The 21,440-nt window shown below is 40.6% G+C and overlaps 2 protein-coding genes across 2 annotated transcripts in view; both read right to left on the bottom strand.

Annotated features, from left to right (window-relative positions):
- Nucleotides 1-2,487: 2,487 nt before the first annotated feature.
- On the bottom strand, nt 2,488-11,686 carry LOC137873975 (galectin-9-like). The gene is made up of 8 exons (XM_068712517.1): nt 11,557-11,686; nt 9,684-9,772; nt 8,996-9,203; nt 8,425-8,544; nt 8,028-8,279; nt 6,882-6,970; nt 4,374-4,530; nt 2,488-2,865 (listed from the first exon to the last, which is right to left on the bottom strand). Exons 1-8 carry the CDS (start codon nt 11,590-11,592, stop codon nt 2,719-2,721), a joined length of 1,098 nt encoding a protein of 365 aa, XP_068568618.1. The 5' UTR covers nt 11,593-11,686; the 3' UTR covers nt 2,488-2,718.
- A 2,589-nt stretch (nt 11,687-14,275) lies between these two features.
- The window catches only part of LOC137873968 (kinase suppressor of Ras 1-like), a 36,262-nt gene continuing 29,097 nt past the window's right edge, over nt 14,276-21,440 (bottom strand). The window contains 9 exon segments of the mRNA XM_068712504.1: nt 14,276-16,797; nt 17,011-17,146; nt 17,510-17,641; nt 17,782-17,915; nt 18,390-18,486; nt 18,660-18,856; nt 18,946-19,185; nt 20,150-20,204; nt 20,594-20,648. Of these exon segments, the coding sequence (XP_068568605.1) occupies nt 16,660-16,797; nt 17,011-17,146; nt 17,510-17,641; nt 17,782-17,915; nt 18,390-18,486; nt 18,660-18,856; nt 18,946-19,185; nt 20,150-20,204; nt 20,594-20,648 (1,184 nt within the window). The 3' untranslated portion in view covers nt 14,276-16,659.

The following is a 21,440-nucleotide window of genomic DNA, read 5'->3' as shown; positions in this document are numbered from 1 at the left end:
AGGGTTAAAAAAGGTGTGTACAACTATAACCCTTTAATATTACCTTTATCAATTCAGTATTGTAGTCTGTAGGTGTCAGCAAGCTTCAGATAAGAGACTGAATAAATCGAATGGTGTGCATAAACACCTTCTAGTGTTATTATAATCTTAACCTAATGTTGTCAAACAATACTTTTGGAAAAGCAGCTTCCACTTTTTTGTTTGTCCCTTTGGAGGGAAATACATAATGCATACTGTGTACATTATATCTTTGCTTTGCAGCATATTACAGTTATTTTTCCATTTTTACACATTTTGCCCGGTCGCATTTGATGGCTATGATGGAGCCATTGGATTCGTCAACATAAGAAATGTGCACTGGAAGTTTGTAGTGAGTATACAGTGGCTCATGTGGCGCTATGTGCCTTTACAGCATTTATGTATGGCTCATGGTTTGTGCATTTCAAGGTTGTCAGTCTTACAAATGCTTTAAAAAAAAACTACAATCAAGTAAATACAACTAAATCTACATTCATATTTGATATGAGATTTAAGATCCTGATATTGATATCTCATGCAGCTGTATTTGTGCTGTAACATGTGGATTGATTTTAAGATTCTTCTTTAAGTTTTAAATGTCTTCATGGTTGTCATTCCTATCTTAATGAAAAAAATTAAAATACAATTATTGTCCAAACAAAGCACTTGTGTCATCCAACACGATCCCATTGGTTGTCCCTACTGCTACTCTAAAGATTCCAGTCTTCTTAGGTTGAGTATGACCCCATATTGTGGAACTCAATTTCAACAAATCTGATTAAAATTAATTTAATACTTTTAAGTAAAAATGTAAAAATATGTACAGCAAATATACTTTCAATGTTGCTATCAATTTGTCAACTGTGATTGTGATTATTTTCAGGATTTTGAGCTTATTATAATATCATTGTTGCTGTTGTTGTTGGTAAGAAAAGATGACATGCTTTAACAATATTTTTATTTTTGCCCTTTCAAACCGCGTTTTTGTGGTTGATCCTCTGCAAGGGTCAAATGAAGTTGAAGACTCCAGAAAGGCTGGCCAGAGATTTGGGTAATTATTTATTAGATTATGGGAAATAAGGTTATACAAACCTTTAGTAAAGCCATAGAGTAAGTGCAAATGTAAACCAAAATTATTTTCCTTTCATCCTGGAGACAGTATTTCAAGATGCGCCACAGTAGACTTGGAAAGGAGGACTGGGTGAATATCAATTGGCAGCCTGGCCAGATAGCCCACACCTACCAGAAAGAGGACACCAGTTGTGGGATCTTTGTCATGCAGGTTATTCTAAGCAACATTTGTCTTTATGATAGATCAAACATGCTGTTTTAGATCCTCCTCTGTTGCTCTCACTAAGATCTCTTCCTCTTTTCTCCCCATTAAAGGGTTTTTTGGGGCGTTTTTCCTGTTCCGATGTGAGGGTGCTGAGGATGTCACATGTGTACAGATTGTAAAGCCTTCTTAGGGAAATTTGTGATTTTGGGCTATACAAAATAAATTGAATTGAAGAAAATAAATTGAATCCCCTGAATTTTACTGGAGCTATATTTTTCCAATATGAAGCCTATCCTTTCAGACATCTCAACATCTCCCAGATTGGTTGGCACAACATTTTGGATACAGTTGTGGTTCTCAGATGTTGTATCCCAATGACTTTGGTGACCCCCTCACATCCCCTCTAGCACTTTACCGCCAGCATTTGTGGCTTAGAGCAACATAGCATTTGGTACACACATTTTATGTTTAATTGTAAATACTTTGTGATCCCTAACCTTTCCTGTTGTGCCATCATCGGGTTAAAACTTAAATTTGTCCAATGCTTTGGTTTATGAAAAAATACCTGCAAAACTAAAACCATTCCCATAACTCTTTAGTTCCAGTGAGCAAATGTTAGCATGCTGCCTTAACCACAGTAAACTAGCCCTGCTGTGCCTCAGTCTTGTTTATACATCACTGTAAACTGTCCCAACAGTCTCCAATACAGTTAATAGATAATCTGACAAAATAAGATTACATTGCACACATTCTCACAGGCAGTGATCAATTTGCAGACCACAGATCAAAAATAGAAATAAATGAAAATATATTAATTTCTTGTGTAGTTATAGTGCATCATGAGGGATTTATAGATTGTTTATTAGGTTGTTTAACATGTTATCTACACTAGTTGAATTGTTCATTTTCTTCCCTTTTATCTTATCAAGTTCAGTGAGACCAGAATTAATCACACCATAACACGTCACACTACTTTAATTTCAATGTTTAAAAAAACATGAATGATTACACAATTAAGAGGCAATTGTATTTCCAGCACTTCCTTTTTTAGAGACTTTTAGTTTTCAAAAATCAAGCTGCTGACTAATCTACCGAATCTATTTTTATTTCTCACCTCGCCTTGTCTCCATCACCTCAGAGACTATCTGACTACATTACACAGAATGCATATGGACAAACCCCAGACTACTGAATTCAACCACAATGAGCTTTATTTTTTAACTCAACCTGATAATTGTTGGTGAAGTTTCAGAAGTATAGCATGTAATAATATAGAAAATTATGACTATATGATGTATGGATAAACAGGAGAAAAATATATGGTATAAAGAATTAGCATGGATTCATTAATAAATGCAATGTTTTTTGTCAGGGAAAGCATGTTGTGTATAAGATTATCAAGACCAGCCATAGGTCCTGGATGTCTACATCGTCACAGAGGTCAGGCTGATGTCTCCATCGATATCCAGGGTGCTGATTTGTTGGAGGGGAGTGAAACGATGATTATAGTTGTGCGCCTGCATCCCATTGGCCACAATCCTGAAGGAGTGCCTCTCACAACAGATAGTCAGCTGGAAGAAAACAAGGGCATTTTGCAGTCACATACTTTGAAGAGCCTCACTGACAACACTAAAGTAACAAACTTGTCACCGTGTCTTTTTATACTACCACTACTGTCGAAGTCACCAAGGTCCCACACATAGTGTCTTTTAGACATGTCTGGCTCAAGTCTGGGAGGAAGTGGACCACAAAAGAAAGTGATCTATCCTTCTGAAACTTGGAGTATTGATAGGCAGGACTATACATTATGTCTTCTTGCAAGATGGTAGAATTAGGAAAATCTGTTACATAATGCAGTCAGGTGAACAAAGAAAGATCTGTCCTGTAAACACATAAAGGCCTTTACATAGTGTGAATGATTCCCACGTCAATATGTTTTTTGGAACTGCTGTTGTTGTCGTCAGTACTTCCACAGAAGTTTGATTTAGCTTCAACTTTAGCACCGCAAATAACGGCATCAACTTGTGCTTTATCTGTTTAGTCACAACCATTATTCCTTATTCCATGCTCTTATTTATGCATTTCTCTAAAATACCACAGCTACTTATTGTCACTGTTATTATTTTAACATTGTGAGCATTACTATGTTATTATTATTCATGTGACAATGTTACTGTTATATTGTGTTTGAGGTTTTATTGTATATGTTGCCATTCATATTGTTGTTGTTAGAGGTTTGATGAATATTATTGCAGTTGTTTAGATGATGATTAGAAATAGCTGATCAAGTTGCAAAGACCCGGTTCACTACTGGTCTACATAGTGTACTATACATTCATGAGACAACAGGGAGAGGACACCACAATCTCTTTGACCCTTTTCTTTTACTGGGATCACCTGTTTGCTCTGAGCTTGAGATAAATAACAATGATTAAAACATTATGTTACAGACATGCTTACAGACAAATTCAAATTTATTGATTGTGCTTTTGTGAAATCCACCCTTACCATCCTTACCCTTCACAATAAAAACCCTAGACATATAACATTTGCATGTCCCCTGTGTGACAACCTTATGCCGAAGCTTCCTTATTCCAGTTGCACTTGAGAGTCGAAGACTTGTTCTGAATCCACTTCAAAAGATATTTTTGGCAATATTTTTTAAGTTTTGAGTAGGAACTGTTGTATAAATCAATCAAATGATGCCTGTACTGTATGCTCTGACCAGCCCAAACTCAAATGTCACATCTGTGATTCCCTCTCTTTGTGCCTCACAATGACATTCATCCAGAGGAACTAATGACAGTAAGGTCAGATTTCTAAATGAACATAGTCAGATGTCCTACTTGTGCTCAGAATTGTGAACTCTGCAAATAACATTTTAGAATTCAGAGATTGACTGTCTTTATGTATTTTACATGGTCTGAAGGAAAGCTCTGTATCCCTGCACAATGACCTTCTGAGAGAAAGTAACGGAGATGCAATGATGTATACAAACTGCCCTCGGAATCCACTGTACTAAATGTGTGTTCTACCACCTGGTCAGTGTGTGCAATCAGTGAAGTATTTGCAGTGGTACCGTGAAAGGCTTTCCCCGGTGGAAGGGCATCACTCCGCCACGCTCCTCGGCGCCCCACTGCTCCCCCTGTTTGGTGTTTCGAACCACAGTGTTCTCGTTGAAACGTGGATTGTAATGCAGAGCAATGCCAGAGCGATGGCTCAGATTCACAGCGAGTCTGAGAGAAAACAGAGGAAAGAGTTAGTAATACATGACACTGGGCCTCCTGCATGAATGCTTTCTTAGTCTTCAAAGGGGAACTGCACCAAGTTTACAGATAAAAATCAGTTTATAGTTACAGGTACTTGGATGGTGAAAACAGTTGTATGATGTCTTCATTGGTTGTGCAGGAGCATTTGAAAGTGTAAGAAAATGTGCCAAATGATGAGATTCAGAGTCAGTTTTGAAGACTGCACTGCATTTTTAACAGAAAACCTTGTTGAGCTGCGGTGTATCTTGAGGCTCTGGTATATGTTGTGACGGCCCCAGGGCCTCTGCTGGGAATTGTGTCTGTCTTTAAGTGTCCCTGGATTGTTGGAGAGTGACATCAAGAAGATTGGAGGCAGCTGGCCACTGCCTTCGTCTATAAGACCCGCCCCGTCCTGAGGGTGGGTTGGCTTCTTCCCCCTTGACACACCTGGTGTGCTGCACGGGGTGTCTGGCAGCAGTGTTGCTGGAGTTGAACTGGTGGCATATTTTTTTCCTTCCAGCATTCACTATGAGAATGCTCATTTTTGTTGCATATTTGAAATGTCCTGGGGCCTGTTGTTTGAAACCTAGAAAAGGGATTAAGCCAGGATATGTTGGTTATCCTGGCTGAATTTAGCCTGCAGTCGGTTGTTCGAAAGCTGGATAACTTTATCCTGGTCAAGTTACCATGGGGATTTATTCTCTGCAGCTAGCCTGCTCCAGACCAGGCTAAATGCCAAGCTTAGTTGATTCTGTTGTCTTATCTTTGGAGTCAGCGGCTGCGCTGATCAGAAATGAATGTGTTTTATACAGTCATTCCATGATCTGATGAAGGCTACGCATTGGCCTCGTTTTTAAACAAACATGTAGGCTAAATTATTATTTAAAAAAAAGAAATAAAACAAAACATGATCAAATTAAAAAAATAAATAAAGTTAGCCTATTATGATAGTTCTTTTTCATAATTGGGGCCTATTCGTGTGTTCGTCATTGTAAATAAACACCCTTCATATTGTTTGCCAGCTCAAATCTGATTTTATTGCAGTCATTACAGTAATTAGAAATGGCTGCACTTGCAAAGGTGCTTGCAATTAATTACACTACTCATTTAATCAGTCCGTCTCAAAACTTCAAGACAGCAGCGGTGCTTCATTTTATGAGAGGTGTGTCACCTTACGTCAGCATTCAGATCCGCTGTTCATTGGAGGAAAGTGTCCACACCTGTCGTCTCATCAGTGAATCTGTGATCAATCTCTTTGGTCTACTGAAGAAAGCCGTGGCCGCGCACTTACTCGAATTAGTTAGACCTGGCTTGACAAAGCCGCCCCTCCTCAGCCTGGCTCGGTGTTCGAACAACCAATTAAGCCAGGATGAATTTATGAGACTTTGTCCAACCTGGCTTTCCCACTTATCCTGGATGTCTTTATTCTACTTTCGAACAACAGGCCCCTGGCTTTGTTGATTAAAAGTATTTTGTTTGGTTAACTCCTTGCCTGAGTTTTCATGATATTTTGCTATGGTTTTGAGCCAGACCATAACAATATATTGAAGGAATTTGTATCCTCTACTAGTATATTGTTATATTGGCCAACTCTGACCAGAAATGTTTAATAAATTGCAATATGTCCAACGTGTAATATCAAACTCATCACATTTTGGCCAAGACAGGAATGTAGGTTTTACATTTCCTTCCCTGGGCAGCAACTTGAATTATGGCGCATCACCAGACTGCCTTAGTAAAAGTTGAGAAACTGGTTGGAGAACAAACCCTTCCAAAGAATAACTGAACATTACATTCCTTTAAAGCCTTGGTAGTACATGTAGTTTGCTTCACAAGTCAACATACTGCAGTTGCAGCCAAAGAGGAAGTTCAACAGTTAATGCCACCTCAGTTTGTGTGGTTCTCTCAATCACACAAACTACGGACTGAGCTATTCCAGAAAGTAGAACTGTCCTCCACAGCGGTGTCTGCCTGTCACTGTCACTGAGTAGGACAGGGGAGTCTATGCACAGTCTAGGCACAGATGTAGAGTCTAGACACAGATATAGAGTCTAGGTACAGTCTAGGCACAGATGTAGAGTCTAGACACAGATATAGAGTCTAGGCTAAATCTAGGCACAGACGTATGGTCTAGGCACGGATGTTGAGTTTAGGTGCAGATACAAGGTCTAGGCACAGATGTAGTCTTAGCACAGATTCAGAATCTTTAGCCAGAAACTGGGTTTGACTTTATTCTTCTTTTTCTTGACCACTCGTACGTACTCAGTCATAAGGTGTAGTGTGATGTTGTTTCATTTGTGAAATCTAGTAACCATGAATAAGGGAGTCAGGAGTCAGACCTTGTGGCATTGGGGAGAACATTCCCCTGGATAGTGATGGTCCTGCCAGGTTTAAGTCCACCACTGATGGGGCTCCTATATGGAACAGCCTGTACAAAGATGGAATGGGAAAATGAATTGTACAAATATCCATTATTGTTTTACACTAGTTAAATTAATGAAGAGTATAGTTAATTTATAGATCAAAGATGATACAACTGCAGCAGGTTTGAACAGGGTGCTGCCAGGAAGCACCACACTTCAAAGTTTAAATCTGTAGAGAGCTAGAGAGCAGTGCAGCAGCAGTTGCTTTTCATTATCCACGATCTGTTACAGAACAGGAAGTGTTACGCCCACTGCTTCTGAGTTTGCTTCTGCGTGAATGCAACCTGGACTGAACCACAATCTGCTAACTCCATCTTCAGAATGTGGTAATATACTGCATAATATAAGTTTATTCTTGAATTAACTCGCTGCCTAGTTTGTTGTAAGTCATCCTTCTTATGAGGGGATGTGTGTTAAACTACCAATACGCTGCTGGTCGAACAGTCAAATAGCTTCAGAAAGTTCCTCCCCTCACACCTTTCCAACGTTGGATTGGGGGACTGTCTGACAATTATTGCAACTTTCTGAAACCGGCATTCCCAGATTTACACCCACTTCACACTATGCTTGGTCTGCTGTGTGGAGATGAGACAGGAGGTGCCAGGGTTTACATCTCTATAGCTCTCTTTTGTATTCTGTTCCTGTCAGGTATTTCTCTGGCTGTTCGGGTGGAAGTTTTCATTTAGAACAGAGAGCTGACCATGGTGTCCGTAAGTCTGATGAAATGTGTCATTTCTGCCATGAAAATGGTCACTGGAGTCGCGGAACAGCCAGAATGGAGCGCCATTTATGTCACTTTTCATGTAAACTACTGAGTGCAATGCGACGAATGCCTTCAGGAGAGACTGAAGACCGCCTGAATGTGTGCTGTTATCCCCATATTTAAGCATAATTACGTCTCCCCCTTCTCTATGGTGGCCGACTTAGAATTAAGTGGAACATATGTTTTTCTAGCAATTTGTGCAAACTGACCCTTTAACTTAACCAGTGAGGTATGTGCTGCCCCAGAGCAGCTCTGTAAAATCCCTGTAGAACTGTAACTCCACTCTGCCTGATACTCACAGGCATTGCAGGAGGAAATCCAGGCTGAGACGGGAATCCGGGCTGGGATGGGAATCCAGGTTGGGACGGGAATCCAGGTTGGGACGGGAATCCAGGCTGGGATGGGTATCCAGGCTGTGAGGGGAATCCAGGGTATGAGGGGAATCCAGGGTGCGGTGGACCCGCCGGAAAAGAAGGGAAGGCAGCATTGGTGGGAAAGGCAACGTGTGAAGCAAACGCAGGCTGAGCGGGAAATGCCGGCTGTCCAGGAAACTTAACACAGAAGAAAAACACTTTAATCATCCTTGTATACAACTGTTCACTTGTTCACTTACTATGTTGAATCATGTATTGTTTTGGTATTTTTTGCAACTAGAGCATTTACCAATGCCATACTTAATTCTGGTAGCATCCTCACCATAGAGTTCTGGAAGGCAATGGAGGAAATTTCTACTTTCCCACCTACTGCGATGGTGTCCACCTGGTGGAATGGGATACGGTGTCTGTACTCCGTGAAGTGGCAGCCATTGATGTTCAGCTGGAGAAAAAATATGGAATTTAATTTGTGAAAATGTAAATAATATCATTCTTTTAAAAACCTAACAACTGTGTTTTAACTGTGTTAAAATCTAATTTTGTACTCCATTAATCTACCATCTTCTGACTTCCTCCTCACTTTCCTAATCCTATGAGCAATCCCAAATAACCACTCCAATTCTGTGATTGGCTGAAATCATGGCTCACTGTAAAACTCTCAGGTTGAGCGACAGTTCAGACAAACTTGAGTGAGGTCAAACTTAAGAGGTGACTGTGTTTTAATTATTCTTTGCATGATAATCTCTGTACAAACTATAATTTGTGTTCTTCAAAATGACTTGTTTTGCAATCACCAAAGAGACACAGGATTTGTAAATGTTGTGAAAGAGGATCTGCCTGGATTAAACTTCTTTGTGTACCAAACAAAGTAGCTCATTTTCAGATAGTCAGACCTGGTAGGAATCACGGGAGACAGTGATGCTGAGGCTGAAGGTAGAGCCAGCAGGCAACTCTGAGTTGAGCTTCCTCTCTTCACTGCCCCAGCTGCCATTCTGTAGGGTGTTGATGACCACATAACCAGGGTGGCTGTCATACCGGGGGTTAATGTGGAGAGCAATGTCCGCATTGGTCCTGGAACCACACTGTAGATTCACATGGAACCTGGCGAAAAATCAAAGTCATCATTTAATGGTCTACAACAAACTGCCATTTCTTATATTTGTATAATTGTGTATGAATGGCCAAAATATGGCTTTAATTTAAAAAAATTTATGTTGCGAGCTGCCCAAATAATTAACAGGAGTAAACAATCTAAATGTACCCTGTGGAGGTTTTGACCACTAATGGCACTATGGAGCAATGTGTTAAAGAGTAGATCCCATGGTCTACACAATGAAAGCACATGTATGTGCAAAAAAGATGTGCAACTGAGCAAACACCATGAGCTGATGAAGACCATGCTAAACAAAAAAAGCCTCAATTGAGGCGAGGCACAGATGAATGGAAGCATCAGCATAATGTGTCCTAATGACAAATAAACATCTAAAACTAAGATAGAATGAAATGCAGTTACTATCAATATAAGCACTTTTATAAAATGTTAACAGCAGAGAGATCAAGGGATGAAAAGAGCGGTCTGACCTATCGGCTCCAGGCAGGACTCGTCCACTGATGCCGATGGACTTCCCCTCCTGCAGACCCCCATGGATCGATCCAGTGAAGGGGATTCTCTACAGAGACAGGACTAAACAGGTCAACAGCTGCGTCTCACTCTAACTGCTAGTCTACTTCTTATTGCTGGTAGAAACACCCTTAAGGCGCATTTGTGATTTGTGATATTGGGCTATATAAATGAAATGGACTATTGGACAAACTAAATCCATGCTATAGTCCATCACTGTACTTTAAATGGTAGATTGGGTTGCTTCCTAATGTAGCTGAGCCTAAATTCAATGACCTATGTTCTTGTTTCATTTAAAACTAGAGAGGTGCTGTGTCTCCACCAGGAGTGTCTGCGACGACCACGGATGTAATGTTTGACTGAATGAATACAACTCACAGTTGTCTAACCCTCTGTCTGGACTGCATGTGTATCAGATGTGTTTTTCATACACACTTCTCTCACATTAGATCCGTCTCATTCTATGCAGATGGCTGCACCGTCTCAGCTCCGTCTCACGGCCATTACCGCGTCCTAAAGCGTTTATTTAGGCTGCCATTCTATTTTTCCGACAATAGTTAAAAGTTCCTCAAAGTGACTTAACATTTTGCACATCTGTGCATTTAGGTTTATTATTATGTTTTTTGATCACCTTTATACTTTATACAGGAATTATTGAATCCTTATTAGTTTCATGATTCTCCTGTTTGTCTCTTTGGGCTCCTGTGTCAATTAATTTTGCCAAAGTTAAGGCGGTAATGCGATAATTGTTTTTATTTGCACTTTCCAGATGAGTTTGTTTCTCCAGTTTTTTTTATGGGGATCCAATTCACAATAGATCTGTACATTGTGAGAAGAGGGAATTTGTGCATCAATGAATGCTCCTGACCATTTTTACTACCATTTCTGCATCACCTTACATTATCCTGTATCTGTAAACCAGACATTTACAAGATATGAACGTTTGATAAATCACAAATTCGTTTATGAATGTTATTGAAAATATATACACACGTTAAATACTCTAAAATGAGAGTGAATAAATGCATTTAAGAGTTCACATGCTTTTAATTTCCTCTCATCAGTGAGACAAACTATTTTTGTTTTATGTATTGATGTAGTTCCTGATAAATAAATGATGTTCATTGAATGATTGATAACGTGCGGGTTTATTTGTGCGTAACACTGCGATCGTGTATTTAATAAACACACCGCTGGCTGCTCCAGTAGTACAGTAGGTCTCGAGACCAATAAAGTGTGATCTGCATTTGATTTTACATCAAATAGTTCGTGACCACTATTTTATGTAATCATTCTAGTGCTGCGTGTAACTTTAAAATGCAGTTCTCTCTTCATATTCTGTTGCAAACTTAAACAACTTTCTCCGGTTTGAGTTAACACCCGATGGTCGGAGGTCAAGGAGTATGACTATTCTCTTCTGGCCTCACCTAATTTGAGCGTCTAGCTTCTGTCTGATTCCACGTCGACGCAACAGAACGCTGAGCATGTTTCCTTCTCTGACTACACGGTGGCTAATGGTCCTACAGCTGAATGCGGACACACGAAGCAGCGCTCCGTCACTCTTTATGTACTCCAACACTACAAACAATGCTCGCCAACTCGCATTATGGAAATATGATCAATACAGTGTTGTAACGAGTACAGACGCAATATTAAGTTGAATTAAGAACCGATGTTGATGATGCGCAAAGACTCCTGTAGGTCTTTCTAGTCCTGCATTGAACTGCCGATCAGTAGACCGCTACCATGACGGATCTGAGGTACCCTCGAGCAGGACCAGTCTTCACTCATCATCACAGCGTTTCTCAGGAAAATAAAGTATGAATCACTTACTGGGTTATAAAAAGGTGTCTGCTGATTAAAAGCCATTGTCCGAAATAGAGTTGCGCAGGTTTGCTGAGCTGCAGGAAGCGTGCCTCGAAAGCTGACGCAAAATGGGAGACTTTTACAACTTGTGCCGTTATTCCACAGATAGGTTTCGATTCTCTACAGTGGGCGTTGTTCAAACGGCTCTCTAAAAAAACAGCCTACAGAGCAGAGGAAGGACAGAGTGCAGTCACTCATGATACTCATGAGTGACTGCACAGAAACAGCTGTTCTAGCTATGAGTGTGTCTATATTCCTCTTCTATACATCAAAACATTAGCTGATCCTCAGTCAGCTAACAATTGTTTTATTTTGGGAAAAGATCACTCTCAGTTTTTCTGTATGCTCAAACAGTCCCAGCAGTCCACAGCTGAATCCCTACCAGATGCATTTCAATCTTTGAAAGGACCATGCTAATATTTTTGCATTCTTTGTATATTTTGTATGTCCCATAGTGCTTAATCCCAAACTTCAGTGGTGGAAGAAGCTGTGAGAGCCTTTACTGAAGTTTAAGTAGCCTATATACGTTTTATTTAGAGGTAGGTGGAAGTCAAAATGCTATATTTGTGTCTTTCCATAACTGCTGCTTTTTCCTTACATTTACCTAAACTAAGGATTTTTTTCCCCCACCTGGATGTCATCAGAAGATGATCAGAAGGCTGATCAACCCTTTTCCTTTTTAACAAAGACATGCAAGTTACTCACTAAGACACAACCAGAGGGGGGACACCAAGCCGAGGTACAACGACAGAACAACTTCCCATGCACATTTCCACCTAACGCTTGTCCTGTGTACCTCTAATGCTCTGAGCATTAAAAGAGTGACAATACTGGAAGAGACTGTTGTCTCTTACTCGTGGTCAGAGTGGGATTTCAAAATTGCCACGACAGTGTTCACCATGTGAACAAATAGAAAAGAGTTTGATTTGTGTGTAAAGAACCCACAGTACCAGGTGTGTGATGTTTGAAGCTATTATACACTCACACTGACTACACTGTAGGCAAGATATTGACCTGAAGTCTAAAGTCAGTTTGTACAAAGTTTCCTGGCCAGGAAACCACAGCATGGCAGAAACAGGAAGTGAAGAGACTGTGAGAGATCATTTACTCGAGTATGGATTTTGGTTACAACCAAAGTGACGTCTATTGTTTACTGTTAACTGTCGTGAATTTAATAAAAGGGCTTAAGTATTCAAAACGTTTGGATGATAAGAGTAACAGTTACAACTTTAAAGGAAGTAATTAGAAAAAAACAACAAAATGCATAAATAAAAAAAGACTAATAAATAAAGTAGCTGTATTTAACATTCTGAACATTAATATCTCATCAAACAGCTGTCATATATGGAGTAATGTCTACCTGAGCAGAGACTGAAGTCTCTCTACCTCTGTGTGTTCTTATCAGAGCAGACACGTGTATTTCAATTTAAAATGCAGTACTTTAACTTGCAAAAGAGCATTTATGACACCATAACATAGCTTGACTTGTGGTTAGTGATCAAGATAATCCCTCCTCAGTCCCTAAACAAAACGCAGATAAAGGTTTTATTGGAGAAGTCTATGAATGACTAGCCACACGCCTCACAGGAGCAATTTAACTGGGTTACCTTGAGGTCACAGATAACGGCAACATGACTGCAGATAAGTCGTGGATGGTGTGTTGTACATTCATTAGTAAAAGAGAAGGGTTTGAAGTTTGTATGACCTTCTTATCTATAGCAGTTAAGTGTCCTAACAAAGGAAAAAAGAGACTGCGTGTTGGTCCAGTCCTCCTGTTCAGCTCCATAACAGTGTCCTTGCTGAATCCGTATCTTGAGAGAAAATTAGCAGCAGCATTACAAAAGTCAACTGATTGAGTCTGACCCTAAACTTTTTTTGAAGAACTTTATCATTTTGCTCAATCCATCTCTAAAAGAAAGCCATTTTACAAGTTAATTAACATCCTCAAGTGTAAGTTCAAAGTTAATACAGGATAACAGTTTAAAGGTGCAAGATCCGAGACTGGGAGCATTTTGATTGCCTCTCAACGGTTCTCAACATGTTGACGGTGAGCTGGCTGCTCACTGCTAACAGTGCCAATAGCGCTAACAGTGCAACTCCGACAAAAGTGAAGACAGAGCTAACAGTGTTAACCACGAGGGTCGGCGCTACGCATCGTCAGCTAACCAGGGGGGCACACTCACATGCACTAACGGGCACGCTCACATGCACTAACGGGCACGCTCACATGCACTAACGGGCACTAAAAGGCAAGCTGGCTATGTGAACAAAGAGAGGAGAAGCTCTGATAACAACACACACGGATGGACAGGGATCTTTGCATAGATTATAGTTGTTGATATATTGTCAGAATATTAAATAATAATATAAAATGGATTTTAAAGTTTTGGTGCAACAGAATTAAATAATCTATGTTTAGAGTAACAACTAAACTGACGCTTTTATTTTCCATTTTGGTCTAAAATGTACTAACTGTAATTTGTGTCTGTCTTGTCTCAGTCACAATCTCATGTAGACTTGGTCTTTTTTTGGACTAGATCTGACCTTGGTACTGACTTTGATACAAGTGTTCTTTACTACCTGCTTGTATAAGTATGTTGTATATTATAACAGCTTATCAACATGGACTGCACATTTAGGTTGTATCATCATGACATTGATTCTGTAAGAAAACAAGCACACAGAGTCACTGGAGATCAGCTTTAATATCTTCAATTGTTCAGGCCAGAGGCACACAAAGTATCAACTCATCCTGTACAAAAATACTCTGCAAATTAGACCTCAACCGTAAAAAAAACAAAAAAACACAACCACAATTTACACATTTATCTATACATCAAAGGGACTAAAGTACCAATTCAAATGATCTAAACTTAAAAACCCTTGTGCAAACACTGTATATTAAATACAATCCCCAGCACTCTATATACATATATGTATAAGATTATGTTTGATCATGTTTATGATCATGCTGGTGAAGAACACATTCACCAAGCGTACATTGTACTCCTGCCCGAGGAAAAACACACACACGCACACACACACACACACACACACACACACACACACACACACACACACACACACACACACACACACACACACACACACACACACACACACACACACACCAGGTTCACAAACATGATGCGGTGTTGGAGTGTACAAAGGAAAGACACATACTTGATGCAATATAAGTTTCGGTATATTATTTCCAGTATTATCCTCAGGTCATTGTTCTCCAAAGTAAAACTGAACAAATAGCTCTCATGGAATCTCAGTGTGGCAGTTATCTCTCATCGGTTTGCTATTTGATCCATTAATGATGTTTACCTCACTTGCTCTTACCAAATGCACAAAACGTCCACATTCAACGTATCTGTGGTTTGCAGACAATGTCAAAATGTTTCCCTGGGGACTGGGCTGAACATACAGTCCTTTAGGACCAGCTCATCATAACTGCCTGCATCTAAAGGGCTGTAAAAAAAAAAAAAAGTATTGTGGTCACTCTGGATCATCCACAGACTTCCCCGTCAACAGTTTTCATAGGAACTAGTTTCCATAAAAGCTGAAACCAGCAGCCTTCCTGCACTGAGGATGAATCAGTATCCACTCACATGCAGATATGTGTATATATAGGAGAAACCAGTTTGCACACATACAAAAAGCTTGAAATGTAAAAACAGAGTAGAGACAAAGACAAAAGATATGTTGTTTCAATAGCAGCTAATGTGATGCTAATGTCATTTTCATATCATGAAAAGTGGCATTAGAGTCCGTAGAAAGAGAACAGAGAAGTAGCCTATGGATGCCTCGCCTCTATTCCTCTGTCACATGAGCCCTTGCTTGTCTTAGCACTTAATAGGATCCTACATCCTCTGTTGACCTGACACACCCGTCACTCTCCACAAGCTCTGCATACAGAACTTGCGTGACTGAGAATTGATCAGATTTGACTCTGTATTCAGAATCAAGAAAACAAAATCAATAAAGATACAGATCACAAGTCTCCATAATCTTAAATCCAATGAAAAATCTGTTTGAATTTTTGTAGAGGGAACCAGTACAATGCTAACTTCCTGTTGGCTACAAAAGTACATCATCCCTGCAGCGCTCTATATCTGGGACAACAAAAGTAGCTATGTGACAGGCCTAAACATCAGGTGAAAATGGGAAGGATATGTCGCCCCAGATAAAAGCTCTGAAAACTCCTCTTTGAAATTTTAATTATATTTAATTTCAAAGAAGTCATTCAAAGAAGATATATAATTGATATTGTCAATATTTCCTCAAGCCAATATTAACTTTCAGTTTTATTAGGCACCTTGGCCTCTCAGCTGCTGTATTTGTACATGTATGGACAGTGTGCATGCAGACGCTGATGGCAGAGATCTCTCAGGCAATGATGATGAAGATGATGATGATCCCACAGCCTTTATCAGGAGAAGAACGGAGTGAGGAGACAGAAATAGGGAGTGGTGGAAAACAAGTGAGAACATAAAGAGACAGGGAATCAGAGGCACGGACAGAGTGGACAATGTGGGATGGAAGGGAGACCGTGGAGATCAGACACAACAGGAACAGGCAGAGGTGGATCAGGGGATCAGTTGGCACCCGGAGGAGAGGAAATCACAGAAACAGGAGAAAGAAGGAGAGATGAAGAGTGGAAATACTGCTGACTGTGACAAACATTATTAAGTGTCTGGAAAAAAAGATGAAGGAAGCATAAAGGGAGCAACAACTCCATCCATAGGCACAGCAAAATGTTGTCTTGAGTCTTACTAGAACTTTCCTCAAAATACAAAAGAGCAGTCACGTTAGAAAAGATCGTTTATATTAGTTGATACTCAGCAGGACAGCTTCAAAATGTTCACATTTCTTTACAAAATCTTATTTACAACCTTTTCCATTTGATTGATGGCGTATTGCATCTCATTTCTGCTTACATGACTGATTAAAACGATGATGAGTAAATAAAATGGTGAAGACTCCCTTCTTGAATGTTGGTGTAAATGGTGTTGTAGGCTGGTCCACCCTGGATCATGAATATGCCTTCTCTTTCTATGGTACCTACTCAGTTGTCTTCCAGAAGTGTCCGGGGTGAGACAGCCTGCGGTTGAGTTTAGGCAGCCTCTCCAGCATGCCTGCCAGCAGGGCGAAGGTGGGCCTGTTATCGGCTTCAGAGGACCAGCAGGCGGACAGGATCTCCTGTTGAGATGGAAGGAGGATTGCTGTTGTTTTTATTTCACGAAAAGGGTTCCTGTCTAATGTGGTATCATTGTTTTATTAAGCAGACATTAATGCTAACAGAAAAGTGTGTATGCCTCTCACACTCCTGCTGGTCCCATCTCAGCTCCACACAGACCCCTTCCCTCTGATCAAATTAGGATTGTCCTTCTACGTTCTATGTGACAGACTCACCGTCACCTCCTTGCCCAGGTTGGCTGCTGCCAGCACCTTCTTAATGCCCACATTGCTGCCCACTAGCCAGATTTTAGTCTCCGCAGGCAGGTTGGTCATTGGCCAGTCTCCGACCTGCAGCTCATACCAGATTGTGCTACAAAAAGGACGCATCGGAAAAATCTGATCAGGAAAAATGTGGTGACAGTGAAATCACCTAGCAGGTATGTCAGTCTGGTGTATGAAGAAAATGTTGTAACTTGCAAGGTAACACAAAAAGAAGTGGTGCACTAGCTGTGAGCAGTAAACGTTGAGGCATTCAGACTAATCAACAGACTAACTGAAGAAATTAATAAGCACCAAAGAATATGTAAGTGCAGCAAAAGATACTCTCTTTGTTAATGAAAAACATTAGTTTAAATGTCACCTTAACTTTAGAATATAGCATACAATTAGTGCTGCTGATAAACCTCAGGAGGCTGTTTAATTTGAATCAATCAATCAATCAATCAATCAATACCCAAATGCATAAACGTCAGCAGCTTTGGAGAAAGGCAGCTGGTCCTCATCCACCTCTGGACTCATTTTTCGAACAATCTCTGGAGCGAGGTAGTCGATCCAGCCCCGAGGTATCCGCAACATGTTCTTCCTTCTACACACACACACACACACACACACACACACACACACACACACACACACACACACACACACACACACTTGAATGAAGACAGTAACCTTGGCTTACCAGAGGAGGTACAGATCATTTAGATAGAGAGACTTCACTCCTACCTGCCTTCCTGTACCACTCCAGCCATCCCAAACAGGCCAAAGTCTGAGATGACCACCTTGTTTGTGTCATAGAACACGTTGTTAGACTTCAGATCCTTGTGAATGATGCTTTTGGCATGCAGATAACCCATTCCCTGTATAAGAGTGGAAGATGAGTGAATTCAAAGAACTATTCATCTCCAACTTTCTTCTTCTAACATTGGTCTTCATTTTCACATTTTCTCTCAGATTCACAGTCTGACCAGTGATACTAATAAGTAATAATTAATACATATATATATATTTAAGTGATTAAGCATTATTTTCTCATCTGTGTTAACTTGGAGCTTCCAAAGCATGGGTGAATGCAAACATTAAACCGATGTCCCGTTAAAATATTACATTTTCAGTGTATCGTTGTAATTCAAACAAATCTGATTACTTTTGAAAGGGTTGGATCATTTTACAAGTCACTGTATCTCATCTGATTGAAATAAGGATTTAATGAATATTAGGTTATGTGATATTTAGTTTCATGGATTATCAGAAATGATCATATATTGGTATTGAAATGATTGAGTTTAGCTTTTTTTAGACATTCAACCTCACACGGATCAAGGGTTGCTTACCTTTACAATGTCCTGTGCAATCTGTCTGATTTTATTGATGTCGAGCATGTGACCTCTTTCTCTTACAACAGAGTACAAAGTCACACCTTTGCAGAAACTGCAGAGAAAACACATTGGAACTGAAACCAAATTCAAAATCAACAAAAATACACAGCAAAACCACATATCACATGTAAAAGTATCACCATACCGGTAGTTTATATACTGCAAGTGTGCTGGAAAAGAGGGAAGAAGAGCAGAACTGAGCCCTGACGAGTCATGCAGCTGTACCTGGTGATGATGGCGAGGTGTGGCGGGGCCATGCAGGCGCCCATGAACAGAATAACGTTCTCGTGCCTGGTCTGCCTGTAGTTCATCACCTCCTTCTTGAAGAGCTTCAGGTGATCCTGGTTGTTGCCGTCAATCTCCAGTAGGCGAATGGCTACCTCACCGTGCCAGCGGCCCTTATGCACCTTCCCCCAGCGCCCCTGGACATCACAGAATCCATTGTGTCAGATGATGCTATTGTATGTTCTATCTAAAATTGAGTGTGTCTATAGTACATGTCTGTCTTCACCTTGCCAATCAGCTCTCCCAGCTCCAGCTGCTCATATGGGATGTCCCACTCCTGCAGGTAGACGCTGGTCTGGCTGGCCTTACGGCGGATGGGGCCCCTCCAGCGGCCGACGGCCCCCCGACGGCGTATGGAAACGGGCAGTTCCTCCAGCCCGTCCTCATCATACGCGTCAGTAGAAAGGCCCTGTTCTCTGGTGCACTGCTCAGCTGCCTCCTCATCCTCTGCTGGGTAGTCCTCCTCCTGAAACACATGAACTAGAGAAGTGAACATGGAACAGGATACTGAGTCAACAACCAGAATTCTTTGGTGTTATTGTTACATTTTTAAATACATTTTAGTAGAATATAATATTCAACTATGTTTTTTAATGTATAAACTAAGAATGGTGTTTTTGTTATCTAAGAATGAATGTTTATATCTCTATAGGGAGCAGGTCATTACATTACAGTCATTTAGCAGACGCTTTTATCCAAAGCGACTTACAATTCAGTATCTATCTACACCGTAGACGCAGCTACGGGAGCAATTTTAGGGTTAAGTGTCTTGCTCAAGGACACATTGACATGACCTGGGAATCGAAACGCTGACCCTCTGATTGAAAGGTGGCCCTTTCACCACTTACCCACAGTCACCCCCTCAGGTCCTCTTCACAGAGGCTGTTGCCCCTCAGGTGCTGTTATTATGGTAAGGACGGCCATGTTAGTACATGTTAGTGCACGTGAGCGTGCCCCACTAGTTAGCTCACGGCCGCCACTCTGCTCTCATACAGAGGTTACAGCTGATATCGCTGTCCTGAACAACAGCATTGTGGCGGTAGTGTAGCACCCACCCTCTGGTCCCCCCTCAGGTAAACTCTGTTAGCTCTTTCGACGTAGTTTGTACTGTTAGCGCTGTTTGCACCTTGGAGCCGCCGGCTCGGGCTGTTACTCCCCAGGACTTCCTACTGTAAGCAGGCCTTAAAGTATGATTGAGTTTTCTCCAACTCAGAGACAGGCCTTGCTCTGGCCTTGCAGGCCTTGCTCAGAGACAGAGAGAACACAACCACACTTTTACTGATGACAAAATATAGTAGTGATAGTAAATAAGACATGAGCTGTGCTGTGAGCCAGATCAGCATCCCATCCCATGAATAACAGGCAAATAACTTGATTTTCATTTCCTTTGGTGACCAAAAAGACGAACTGAAACGACGGTCAGGACTCACCCCTCCTTGCTCCGCTGTCATTAGCTGTGTTTCAGTGAGGGCCAGCTGGGACACTCTGAGAGAAGAACCACAAGAATAAGAAACCGACTACATCCTTGGTAGGGATATTAAGCTCTGTACATACTAGCCTACAGAGTTTTTTATTGAAATCTTAAAAAATGTGATATGGATATACAGACTAATTTTTGTTTTTTAACATCAACTAGAAGCACAACAATAAGGATTCTTCATATTTGAGGCTGAGACAGTGAGTAGGACATTTCACAGCGTACAAATAAACTGCTCCGTGCTCTCTGTGGGACACAACTGGAGACATTGTCTCTGAATGAACTTATTTATCCTAAACATGTCTGTGCTGACATTTCTTGTTACTGATCAGCCGACGTATATGAAATGTGATTAGCTAATATCAGCCAATATGGAACCTATGTTGCTTTCTCTTACCCAGACTCATTGTTGCCACAATGTTGAACAGCAGTACATGTGGAAGCAGGAACATCTGTTGGAAAAGACAACTTCAGACTACTGCACTGTGCACAGTATAAATACATATGTTACTTTATGAATTCAGAACAGACAAAGTTATCAGTTATCAAAGTTATCAGAAGTTTTAACCACTTTTGTCACGCCTTTTTGTGTGTCTGTGTCTGCTCGGCCTCTTCTGTTGATGTGTGGACTTTTTACTCTGTCATCTGCCGTTTTCTTTTTGTTTTGTTGTGTGTCAAGTTGAGCACTCAATGTTTGACTTCACAAAAGAGATTTTATCTCAATGGTTTCTATCTATTTGAATAAAAGTTAAATGCAAAAACAGTCGTCAGAGCGATTAAGTCTTAACCCTTTGCGTTGGTGGCTCAGTGTGTACGGGGCAAACACTCTCCATTGAGTGTCAGGACCCTCTCTGTGAGCCCTCATGTAAACAAACAGTGCTGCTGTTTTTTCATACAACTTTGCAGTCCTGCAGTAATGACTTTATGACTACAGGGTAGTACCTTGAGAATGACTACTGGTTAACTCGTAGTGTTTATGAGTCATTCAATCTCTATATGATACTAGCTTCATTGTCAACAACAGAAACAGTGAAATATTTTAACATGAACTATAAAAAAAGAACAGTTCAAATCAAAGAAGCATAGACTCCTGATGTTTAGTCCTAAGTATGAGTCACCTCCAAAAACACTGGATCCTACATTTCCCATAATGCAACCACGAGCATTATAGCACTGCCTGGTAAATGTCCACATCTTTCAAACTCAATGCCTCTAGTTTGAAACGCAGGCTTTAGAGTCATTTC

The sequence above is a fragment of the Cebidichthys violaceus genome, unplaced genomic scaffold (assembly GCF_023349555.1).
Source record: "Cebidichthys violaceus isolate CVI_PGR_0920_01 unplaced genomic scaffold, fCebVio1.0.p SCAF_1, whole genome shotgun sequence".
NCBI lineage: Eukaryota > Metazoa > Chordata > Actinopteri > Perciformes > Stichaeidae > Cebidichthys > Cebidichthys violaceus.
This window is presented reverse-complemented; position numbering and strand designations above follow the sequence as displayed.